Genomic DNA, 12516 nt, shown 5'->3' with positions numbered 1-12516 from the left:
CTGACATCAAAGCAAATTTAAAAGTGCTGGCTAATGCTAATGGTAAATTCTCTAAGATTGTTATTCACGTCGGCACTAATGATGTTCGACTCCGCCAGTCGAAGATCACCAAAATTAATATTAAAGAGGTGTTTGAACTCGCAAGTACAATGTCAGGCACTGTAATTTGCTCTGGCCCCCTTCCTCTTCGAAGGAGTGATGAGATAGTTAGCAGATTGTCATCACTCAATGGTTGGCTGTCTAAGTGGTGTCCGCAAAATAATATAGAATTCATAGACAATTGGAAAAGTTTTTGGGGCAAACCTGACCTGTTGAAAAGAGATGGTATTCATCCCTCCTGGGAAGGTGCTGCTCTTCTCTCTAGTAATTTGGCTCATAGTCTTAGAGACAAAACATGACAATCTAGGGATCAGGTCAGGAAGCAGACAAACTGGCTAAACCGACCGTCTGCTAGCGGCCTCGCATCACCAAGGTCAGATAAATCCCATCACATAGAGGCTCTTTCACCTAGATATCATCATATAGAGACTGTGTCTGTTCCCCGAATTTGGAAATCCAAAAAACGTCCAAACCGATCTAAGGTTAAAAATGTAATTGATATTCAACAAATAAAAAATAGATATAATACAGATGAGCAAACGATAAAGCTTGGGTTGCTGAATATTCGATCCCTTACTTCAAAAGCACTCATAGTTAATGATATGATTTCAGATTATAACCTAGATGTGCTGTGTATGACAGAAACCTGGCTAAAACCAGACGATTACATTACTTTAAATGAGTCCACCCCGCATGATTACTGTTATAAACATGAACCTCGCCTGAAAGGCAAAGGGGGAGGTGTCGCTGTAATTTATAGTAATATTTTCAAAACCACTAAAAAATCTAGTTTAAAATATATTTCTTTTGAAGTGTTGGTGCGTAATGTAAAAATATATAATGTAAACGATAAATCAAGTTTGAGAATTCTGCTGGCAACTGTCTACAGGCCACCAGGGCAACATAAAGATTTTATCAAAGAATTTGCTGACTTTCTATCAGAATTAGTATTGACTGCAGATAAAGTCCTAATTGTTGGTGATTTTAATATACATGTAGATAATGGAAAAGATGCAATGGGATTGGCATTTAAAGACATTCTTAACTCTATTGGAGTTAGACAACACGTGTCAGGACCTACTCATTGTCGTAATCATACTCTAGATTTAATATTATCACATGGAATCAATGTTGATGCTGTTGAAATTCTGCAGCAGAGCGACGACCTCTCAGATCATTATCTAGTCTCATGTAAATTACATTTAGCCAAGGCTGCAAAGCCAACTCCATGTTACAAGTATGTTAGACCTATCACTTCTGCCACTAAAGATTGCTTTATCAATAATCTTCCTAATCAGTTTCATCATCTCAGCATCCCAGATAGCTTAGAAGAACTTGATATTACAACAGAAACTTTTAACTCTCTCCTTTCCAGCACTTTAGACACAGTTGCTCCGTTGCGCTTAAAGAAGATTAAAGAAAATAGTCCAACGCCGTGGTACAATGAGCACACCCGGGCCCTTAAGAGAGCAGCCAGAAAAATGGAGCGCAACTGGAAGAAAACAAAACTAGAGGTATTTCGGATTTCATGGAAGGAGAGCTCGATTGCTTACAGAGAGGCTTTAAAAGCTGCTAGATCTGCTTATTTTTCAACCCTATTAGAAGAAAATAAACATAATCCAAGGTATTTATTTGAAAAAGTGGCTACACTAACGAAAAAGAAAGCTTCAAGCCCAGAAGTTTCCAAGAAACACACCAGTAATGACTTTATGAACTTCTTCACTTATAAGATTGATAATATTAGGGACAAAATTATAACTATGCAACCGTCTAGTACAGCATCGCATCAGGGAGTGCATTATAGTCTCCCCGAGGTAAAATTTGATTCATTTGTTGCCATAGGACAGGAAGAATTTTGCAAACTCGTTAATTCATCTAAATCGACAACATGTATGTTAGACCCTATACCGACTAAACTACTGAAAGAGATGCTTCCAGAAGTCATAGATCCTCTTCTTAACATCATTAATTCATCTTTGTCTCTAGGATACGTACCAAAAACCTTTAAGCTGGCTATGATTAAACCGCTTGTTAAAAAAACGCAACTCGATCCTACAGAATTAGTCAATTACAGGACGATCTCAAATCTACCTTTTCTGTCAAAGATACTAGAAAAGGCAGTATCCTCACAACTGTGTTCCTTTCTTAAAAGAAATGGTATCTGCGAGGATTTCCAGTCAAGATTTAGACCGCACCATAGCACTGAGACAGCTCTCATTAAAGTCACAAATGATTTGCTCTTATCATCCGATCGTGGTTTTATCTCTCTATTAGTGTTACTTGATCTTAGTGCTGCATTTGACACCATTGACCACAACATTCTCTTAAATAGACTAGAAAACTATGTTGGCATTAGTGGAATTGCACTAGCATGGTTTAAATCATATTTATCTGACCGCTATCAGTTTGTAGCAGTAAATGAAGAGATGTCTTATCGATCACAAGTTCAGTATGGCGTACCACAAGGCTCAGTACTAGGACCGCTGCTTTTCACTCTGTACATGCTACCTTTAGGAGATATCATTAGGAAACATGGAATTAGCTTTCACTGTTTTGCTGATGATACTCAGCTCTATTTCTTCCAAACCTAACGAAACTCACCAATTCACAAAATTATCGGAATGCATAGTTGATATTAAAAATTGGATGACTAGTAATTTCCTACTACTAAATTCTGAAAAAACAGATATTCTAATTATTGGACAAAAAACTTCCACACGTTATAACCTAGAATACCGTCTAACACTTGATGGCTGCTCTGTTAAGTCTTCGCCGTCAGTTAGGAACCTGGGTGTGCTCTTTGATACCAATCTTTCATTTGAAAGTCACATGTCTAGTGTCTGTAAAACCGCGTTTTTCCATCTTAAAAATATATCTAAATTACGTCATATGCTCTCATTGACAAATGCGGAACAACTAGTTCATGCGTTCATGACATCAAGGCTAGATTATTGTAATGCTCTACTGGGTGGTTGCCCTGCACGCTTAATAAACAAACTACAGCTAGTCCAAAACGCAGCCGCTAGAGTTCTTACCAGAACCAGGAAGTACGACCATATTAGCCCGGTTCTGTCAACTCTGCATTGGCTCCCTATTAAACATCGTATAAATTTTAAAATATTGCTGATTACTTACAAAGCACTAAATGGTTTAGCTCCCCAGTACTTGAGCGAGCTCTTAACGCATTATAGTCCTTCACGTCTATTGCGATCTCAAAACTCCGGCCAGTTGATAATACCTAGAATATATAAATCGACTGCTGGCGGTAGATCCTTTTCCTATTTAGCACCAAAACTTTGGAACAATCTTCCTAACATTGTCCGGGAAGCAGACACAGTCTGTCAGTTATAAGCTAGACTAAAAACACATCTCTTTGACCTAGCATTCACATAACACTCTATAGACTTCTATAATTTAATATTAGGCTGCTTAGATTAGGTCAGCCGGAACTGGGAACACTTTCCTCAAATCCTGATTTACTCGTTACATCATAAGAAGAATGGCATCTACGCTAATTTTAGTGTCTTTGTTTATCCCAAGGTTTTCCCGCAGCCTGCCGGATCCAGGCCGTTTCCAGATCTGACGAAGGACTTTCGCCTGGACCCGATGACAATGCAGTGCTGAAGTGCCAACTAGCCTCTCCCTATGGAGGATCCCTATACCACTCTACAGATAAAGCGTTGTGGAATTTTTCGGTTCGCGTACCTACCCAAAGTGATAAGATAAAATAAAAATTCTGCATCAAAATTTATAGACAAGTAGTTTGTTTAGGCATGGTTTGTAAGGAATTACAAACCTGTGCACATATATTCAAACGCACACAACTATAGAATGTGCATGTGAACGCCATCAGCGTCTATCACAGGTTCACGTTTAAAGTCTGTTTAGAGAGAACGGTGTCGTCTTAGCGGCCCCTAATTTAATAACAAACTATCATTTAGACGGAAGTGAATCAATCAAAACTAACTTTAGCTGGAAAAAAACATTTTTCAAGAGCCACTATAAAACCAAACCAATCTCTGTTACCTTAAATTATATCTTTATCTCTGTAAAGCTGCTTTGAAACAATCTACATTGTTAAAAGCGCTATATAAATGAGGATGACTTGACTTGACTTGACTAGGCCAATCACAACAGACTGGGAACTCTGACCAATAAGAGCAGAATAGACCAATAATAACAGACTGGGCCATTTGACCAATCAGATCAGAGTAGAGCAATCACAACAGACTGGACAATCTGACCAATCATAAATAAAAATTAGGAACCTTTAAAATAGCATAATATGGGCACTTTAACATCCACATCAATGGACGATAAAGTTCTGGTTTATGTTCTGTAGCCAGACTTCACTATTCTCATTAAATTACAGCAATAATTAAAACTTTCATTGTAGTTATCGGCGATATAAAACTACTGCCAATTTCACACCTGACTCAATTTTTTCAGTTTTTTTTCCCCAGAACAAGGAGGAGCGTTTTCTACCTTAATTTGGTTCACCGGGGGTGCGCGAGAGAATGTCTGTAATGGCGGGAAAAAAGAATGTGTCTCTTTATTATTTTTTTTAATCATTTTTACGTATTTAACTGAGGTAAACTTCACATGCCAAAGTTTTATTAAGAAATATAATTTCACATGACAAGCTGTGAATTACTCATGATTTAATTTAATTTTACAAGCACGTCTGTGTCACAATAGCCCCGCCCTGTGCATATTAGGCGCTAAGTGATAATTCATTAATTTATTTTTTCACTTACTACATTCATCAAAATGGACACCTGGTTAAAAACGGCACTTTAAAGAAATCAGGGGACAGTAGGAGTGAGCCGTCTACATCGGCATATTCTGTGGAGATGTGCACCGAACACGGTGCTAAACACAGTATATGGAGAAACCCGATGGCACAGACTCAGAGGATAATGAGTGGAGTGAAGAGGCGGGTACAGAGAAACCTAACAGAGATGTGCCGGTCAAGAGAAATAGGCCTACATTCGAGAATGAGAAAATGTCAAGCAAGGAACGTAAATACAGTCACAGTTAAATTGGTTTCGGATTTACATGGATTGGTGATGCAGAAAGTCCAAACCCGCAATGTTTAGTCTGTGGTGAAGTTTTAGCTAATAGCAGTCTCAAGCCCTCATATATGGTCAGGGACTTACAAACAAGACATAGACAATTACAACACATCCCTGCAAGTTTTTTCCAAGGAAAATTGGAGGAACTACAGAAGAAAAAAATGATCCACTCCCATTCAGGCTTACTGTACGTACACACCGCCGCCGACTTGAGCGGCAAAGAAGCTCTGGCCGCCCTATCAAGGACGCTTGTCAAAAAGTACGGGGAAGCTTGTTGACGCTTTGGCCGCTCTGAGTAGCAGCATTCAATGTTCGAGAGAAGAGAATTGTCACAACATGAAATGTAAACAGAAAAACAAGCAATACATTGACACTAGAAACCTTTTATAATGCATTTATAAAGCATTTTTTTAACCGTTTTGGTCACATTTGGTCGGGAAAAAAAGAATAATAATTATTATTATTATTTGCATCTAGTGCAATTGGTCACATCGGTGTTACTGTGAGCAAATGAATTGCATTCCCCCTTATAACGATTTTGGGTTCATGACACCCTACAGGACCGTTATATATATATATTTATATATATATATGCACACAACGTCATATCATAAATGATAGAAAACACAGCAACGGTGATGATTAGCTGATGATTCTCCTCCACTTTCTCTGAACTAATATTTTGGTAGGAACGAAAGTTTACATCGTGTGTCTCCGGAATCAGCCAGCGCGGAGGACGTCTATATTCAGATTGGTTGCTGCCGTTTTGCTGCTGCTTGCCGCTGAACCGCGCCACAGCTCATTACCATAAAGTTGAGCTACTTTCAACTTTTTGATTGACGCTCAAAACGCGACGCCGATGGATTTGAAGCTTCTTGTAGCTGAGAGAAGCCAGTTTCCATTGAAAATGAATAACTTCAGGTAGCTTTGGAAGCTCAAGTCGGTGTGTACGTAGGGACTTCCAAAAATGCACAGAAAGCTTCATATCTGGCGAGTTACCGAATAGCTAAAAAATGTATGCCCCACACAATTGGAGAAAATCTGTGCTTACCTGTTGCCAAAGACATGGTGAACTGTATGCTCGGGAAGAAAGCAGCAAAGATGCTGGACAAAATCCCTCTCTCTGACAATACTGTTGCTCGTCGCATTGATTCGATATCTACTGACATCCTCCGCCAGCGAATACGCAGAATAAAAAACTGTGAATTCTTCTCACTACAAGTCGAAGAGTCTACTGACGTAGCGAATCTAGCTAATCTTCTGGTGTATGTCCGTTATTTATTTGTGAACACAGTTGAACATGAAGATTTTTTGCTTTGCCGTCCCCTTGTCACAAGTTCAACAGGGGAAGATATTTTTAATTTGATAGATAGCTTTTTCAGAGTACACGAAATTCACTGGGCGTGCTGCAGTGGAGTTTGTACAGACGGGGCGAAATCAATGACAGGGGGACACAAAGGAGCAGTAGCTCTCATCCAAAAAGTTGCACCATCAGTTTCCTGGGTGCACTGCAGCATCCAACGGGAAGCCCTAGCAACGAAAAACATGCCAGGTGAACTTTTATCTGTACTTCATCAAGGGTCGTCCGTTAAATTCACAGATATTTCGCACTATATGCAACGAAATGGACAGCGAGCATGAAACACTTCTACTGCACACAGAAGTGCGCAGGTTATCACGTGGAAAGGTCTTAGCAAGGAATTTTGAGCTCTGATGTGAAGTTCAGGAATTTTTTGTTCACAGCCCGTTTCACTTGTCTTCATGCTTGCAAGACGACATCTGGCTTCAGAAGCTGGCATATCTGGCAGACTTATTTTCTACTCTGAATGAACTTAATTTAAGTCTGCAGGGTCTTAGTACCACCGTTATCAACTCCCAGGACAAAGTTGAAGCACTTATTAAAAAGCTTGTTTTCTGGGCCAATTTGATAAATAAAAACTCCAATAAACAGAGCAATTCCAATAGGATCCTCTCACCCTCGGTGCTTGGGCCCTAACGAGTGCTTTCCTCTTCTATCTGAATTTTTGCAATCCCGGGAATCTGTGCTAAGTGATTGCGTCAAAGGCCTCGTAATTGAACTTCTAAACCAGCTCAGCCAAAATCTGCGAATTTACGTCCCCCCTATGGACCAATTTCAGACATGGATTCGGAATCCTTTTGATGTCACTCCTCCAATCCCACATCTCTCATTTCAAGAGCAAGAAAAGTGACTGGAGTTATCATCTGATGGGAGACACAACATTCTTTTTAAAAATAAGTCACTGGTAGATTTCTGGGATTTAGCAATGGAGGAGTATCCAGGATTGTCAAAGTAAGCACTTAAAGTGTTGATGCCCTTTGCAACCACATACTTATGCGAGGCAGGCTTTTCTGCACTGACATTGTTGATAACAAAATATCGACTAGATGCAGAGAATGATGTGAGAGTAAAACTGCCATCCATTACCCCGAATTGCACCAGAAAGGGGTGCATGCTGCAGAAAGTTTGGGAACCACTGGTTTAGACATATACAAACATGGACACTCAGATCTGCAAAAAAATAATCTGTCCGATATCACCTGAACTAGTTAGTCTTGAACCAATTAAAAACTACCTCTAGAGTGGTTTGGTCGTGGTGAGAAAGTAATTAGAACCAACTGACCCCTAAACTAAGCTTTATCACAATTCATAATGGAAGATGTATTACGCAAAAGCAGCAGTGTCTGATTCTGTGGGTGAGCACATTAGTAATATTTTATCACATTACTTATTGAAAACCAAAGCGCTCCTATTCATCTTGAAATGTTGAGCAATTGCTCTTCTCAGAAACAGGTGCATTGCAAGAATGCTCTCCCGACGAAGCATTAATTCCAGCTTTAACTGATAAATTGCATGTATAGAGCGGGAATACAAGCTTGTGTGTGTGTGTGTGTGTCTGTGTGTGTGTGTGTGTGTGTGTGTGTGTGTGTCTCTCTGTGTGTGTGTGTGTGTGTGTAACAAAAGCTAGTCCGCATCTTGACGAGAAGAATCCCAGAGTATAAACAGATGCACCAATGATAGGACAGTTTTACTCACACGACTTGGAAAAGCACATTTTGGCACGCATTGAAAAATTGCCTTGTGAAAGCGAATCGAACCAAGGAGAAAATGCAACATTGTAAGAATTTAAGTCCCTGTTTTTGAACAAAGCAAACCATCTACAGGTCTAAAAATGTCCTGTGCCCTATGAAAATGATAACCTTAGGTACTGAATATGAGCTTAGTATAATGAAAGGGTTTCATTTTCCAATATCATTGTGCATTAAACAGCCATAACAAAAATGATTATAATTTACATTAGATCTTGGAAATAAAACACTATGTGAACAAGTGTGTTCCAGGGAAAATAATGATTTGGTATTGATTTAAATATTGATGGTCCAAAACACAATCCTCATCATGTTTTACCGCAGGACAGCAATTGCGAGTAAATTTTCAGTCATCTTTGCAGGAATGCAATATGGAGCCTGTACATAGGAACATTTATCTTTAGCAACACTATGAAAGCATATAGCAGGCACAACAATGCAGGTATAAACATAGATATCTATGAGAACAATAGGCGTCACAAAACCTATTTTCACAGTCCACACTACAAAGCAAAAACAACGTTTCAAATTCATCCACTTAAGAGCGTTTTTAAAAAAGCTCCTTCTTGGTTGTCAAAAATGCCGTCTCAATCTGGAGGAAGGCCAAAACGGAGAGAAAAATATGCATTTTCAAACGAAAACATATTAGTGTGGATAAGGCCTTCGACGGCAGTATAATTTTACCACATACTGTCTGTAATCGTCTCTGCATTTGGGATACACATATGAGCCCTAAAATGTTGCCAATGGGATGCTTACTAGGTTTTCGAATAGATTAATATGAGCGGTCTGTTTCGAGCACCTCACATTTATCAATATGACAACAATTTTTGACTTGTCAGCTTTTTAACTTTTCCACATTGCTTAGTGTGGGGTCACTTAAGAAAGTGTTTACTTATGAGTCCACTCAGCTAATGAGCCAAAGAGAGGGAGGTTTCACAGACGACAGGAGGCAGATGTTTGGGCTATTTAGAAAGAGCCGAGGGCATGTCTTCAGGCAGGTCTACAGCATTGACATCTGCTCTTTCATTCAGCTTCCAGGCTTTTTTGAGGATGTGAGAAGACACTTTAGCACAAACGGCAGGGCTGATTTCTCCATTCCACAAATGCTCACCTCTATCTTTCATCTTTATATTTCTGATTCAGCCAAGCGAGAACCAATTTACAATTCAAATGCGTTCAAGCGTTTCTGGAAAGGTTTGAAATTCAATTAAGATCCAGGGGTTGAATGGAAATGGAAGTGACGGTTTCACAGCGGCTTGTTTATGCTCATTTGATGACGAACATCGGAACAGATTGCTTTACATTTGAAAACATACCGTTCGATTTGGAAAACATGCCTTTGCGTGAACATTAGTTGTGTATGATTTTATCTCTGAAAGCTGCTCGGGCTCAGGACGGGCAGACCTCATGAGTGGATATCTGTTCTGAAAGCTGAGTGCTGTGCTTTAATCGCAGGGATAAAGGAAGATGGAAGCGCAGAGATCGCTCAAGGGCTGTGAATGGGAGATTGCTGGAGGTGTTCGAAGGGAGGCCAGAAAACACTGCCCCTCTCAACACAGCTGACATCAATAGAGTAAATTTGAATGTATAAATGTGCAAATGTGTGTTAGAAATATTAAATAAGCAGCACCCGAATCTGCACCCTCAAAATTACATAGAAGAAAATGTCCATAACTGTCAAGTTCTACAAATGCATGTTTATTCTAGGGCTGGGAAACAAATGCATATAAATAAATATGATTATAAAAGAATGTGAATATAAAAATATTAATAATATTAACTATAATAACTAAATAGAACAACAATAATTACTAAATACATTAAAAGTTTGGTATAACTAATCTTGATTAATCGCAAATAAAGAAGGGGAAAACAAATGTACGCTCAGGAAGATCTTTTTTTTTTATAATTATATTTTTAAAATTGCATAATTTATTTTTCCTCCCAGCCATAGTTTGTTTATGAAATATTTTCCCTTGTTTGGTAATACTTCCAGTCAAACACACACACACACACACACACACACACACACACACACACACACACACACACACACACACACACACACACACACACACACACACACACACACACACACACACACACACACCTGCTGTACCATATAGCTCACGTGAATTACCCGTAGCAGATCTATACAGGTGGAGCTGGGGAAGGTGGAGGGTTTCTGAAAGCGCACTGCAACTGCTACAGCAAATGGTGACCAAGCATTCAAAGGCTGACCAGCAATCTCATTGGCTACTGATACATCAGGAACCAATCAGCTGTGCCCTATAGGGAATGATGTGATCACGAGCAGATTGAGTTAAGAACCTGTCAGTCTGCGCCATCTAGAGTTTCATGACAGAACTTTGTATTTATCTGGTTTTTACATTACTTCCCATTGCAAATCCATGGGACTCTAAACTCGAATGGAAACTGAAAACTTTCTTTATTCCGTGAAACACAAAATACAATATTCTAAAGAATATTTCAACTGTTTTTGTCCATATAATGAAAGTAAATAGACCCCAAGCATGTGCTAGTTGACAGTCGGCTGGAGTCTTTGCTGTGTTTTCAAGCGCAGCTTTTTGGCCGGGAAGCAATCGACAACTTGGCTTTAGTCATCACTAGTTCTTTGACGTTGGCGCACGGCCTAAATCACTAAAGAAGGTTATAGCACACTTCTAGCTGCCACATGATTTGAGATGTCCTTCATGTCAGTAGCACAAACAGTTCAGGGCGAGTTATGCAGCAAAGTTTAAAATGCAGACTTAAGTGAAAGTGACATTTGAAGGCCAAGTATGGCAACCCAAACTCGAACTTATCCTCTGCATTTAATCCATCCGAGTTAGTGCACACACATTGTAGTGAACACACACACTGTGATACACACCTGGAGCAGTGGGCAGCCATTACACTGTGGCGCCCAGGGAGTGATTGGGGGTTGGATGCCTTGCTCAAGGCTCAGTCATTTACTGCCGGTACTGGAATCAAACCAGCAACCTTTGGGTTACCAGTCAGACTCACTAACCACTAGCCCACGACAGCCCTAATGGTTTGTTCAAATCCCTAACTCTCAGAATGTGCAGCAGTAATAGTTCTGCTTGCCTTAGCAAAAACTTTCTGCTCTAGATGACTTTGGCGTTTTCTGAAAGACAAGAAACATTGAGCTTCAGGAAAGTTGAAGTGGAAAGAGCCTACAGTCTCTGATCTGCCAATTAACCCGGTTTCAGTGGGCATTCACACACTCCTAAACGCTTGCTGGAATCCGTGCGCATGTGTACGTGCTCTCAAGGAGATGATACACAGGGCAACTTTTTGAGCAATTTGGCTGGGCAATCACACTCACTCTACTGCTCTTCTTCTTTCTGATAACTTGTGTCTGATGTTTGTCCTAAATTAGCTTTTCAAGCGGGTCCCAGGGGAAGTGTCCAGAGAGCTGGGGAACTTCCCGGACATCAGATACTGCAGTTAAGAGCGTGTTGACAGGAGGTGTCCGACTTATCAGAGAGTCACTTACATCAAAGAGCATCCCTTAGAGAGTGTCAAAATACACTTTGCTGGTCCGTGTGTGTGTGTGTGTGTGTGTGTGTGTGTGTGTGTGTGTGATGTTCTCATACTGGTCTAAGTTTCTCAAGTCCTTCTTTTGCAGAGGTATTTTAAGAGCAATCATTTATTGTAAAAAATAAATTGAGCACATGGATCAAAACTCATGTTATTCGTGGTATTAATCAAGACTTGTGCATTTTATCCCTTTTCTCTCTATCATTACACATCTGGGAGGATGGCAGGACAAAATAAATAATGGACTCTCACCAGTTTTGGGTTGCAGGTTCTTGCGTGGCTCTTCGGGTCCTTCGATTGGCTGTTCGGCCAGAAACATGTGTGCCTGATCCAATGAGCTGAGTACTAAATGCTCACGCTCCATAAGCTCCGCCCTCAGAGCCTGAAAACACAAACCAGTAACATCCCATTAAACCTGTCAATCAATACTGTCATTAATGGAGCTTAATCATGGAAAACAGCAGTACAGGAATAATAATAATAATAACAAATCTGGTGGGAAAAACAATTAGCATTAGGAAAACAGTCGACCAATCAACAAAGAGATAGAAAGACAGATGGATGGATGGACTACATAGAGAAACAGATCAGTAAAAATAAACAACAGTATGAAGAAACTGATTTTCCACAACAAATGAACATCTCAACAACAAATAAATAAAGTTCC

The 12516-nt window shown here is 39.7% G+C and overlaps 1 protein-coding gene across 6 annotated transcripts in view; it reads right to left on the bottom strand.

The window, feature by feature from the left end:
* The window catches only part of utrn (utrophin), a 261039-nt gene that overhangs the window by 74843 nt on the left and 173680 nt on the right, over positions 1-12516 (bottom strand). For all 6 annotated transcript variants that reach the window (XM_077204617.1, XM_077204619.1, XM_077204618.1 and 3 more), the window contains one exon: positions 12102-12231. In XM_077204617.1, the coding sequence (XP_077060732.1) occupies positions 12102-12231 (130 nt within the window). The remainder of the gene's footprint in view (positions 1-12101; positions 12232-12516) is intronic.

This window comes from Siphateles boraxobius, unplaced genomic scaffold (assembly GCF_051911475.1).
Source record: "Siphateles boraxobius isolate OS27281-9 unplaced genomic scaffold, OSU_SipBor_1 50, whole genome shotgun sequence".
Taxonomy (NCBI): domain Eukaryota; kingdom Metazoa; phylum Chordata; class Actinopteri; order Cypriniformes; family Leuciscidae; genus Siphateles; species Siphateles boraxobius.
The sequence above is the reverse complement of the archived record's forward strand: the minus strand, read 5'-3'. Positions and strand labels throughout refer to the sequence as shown.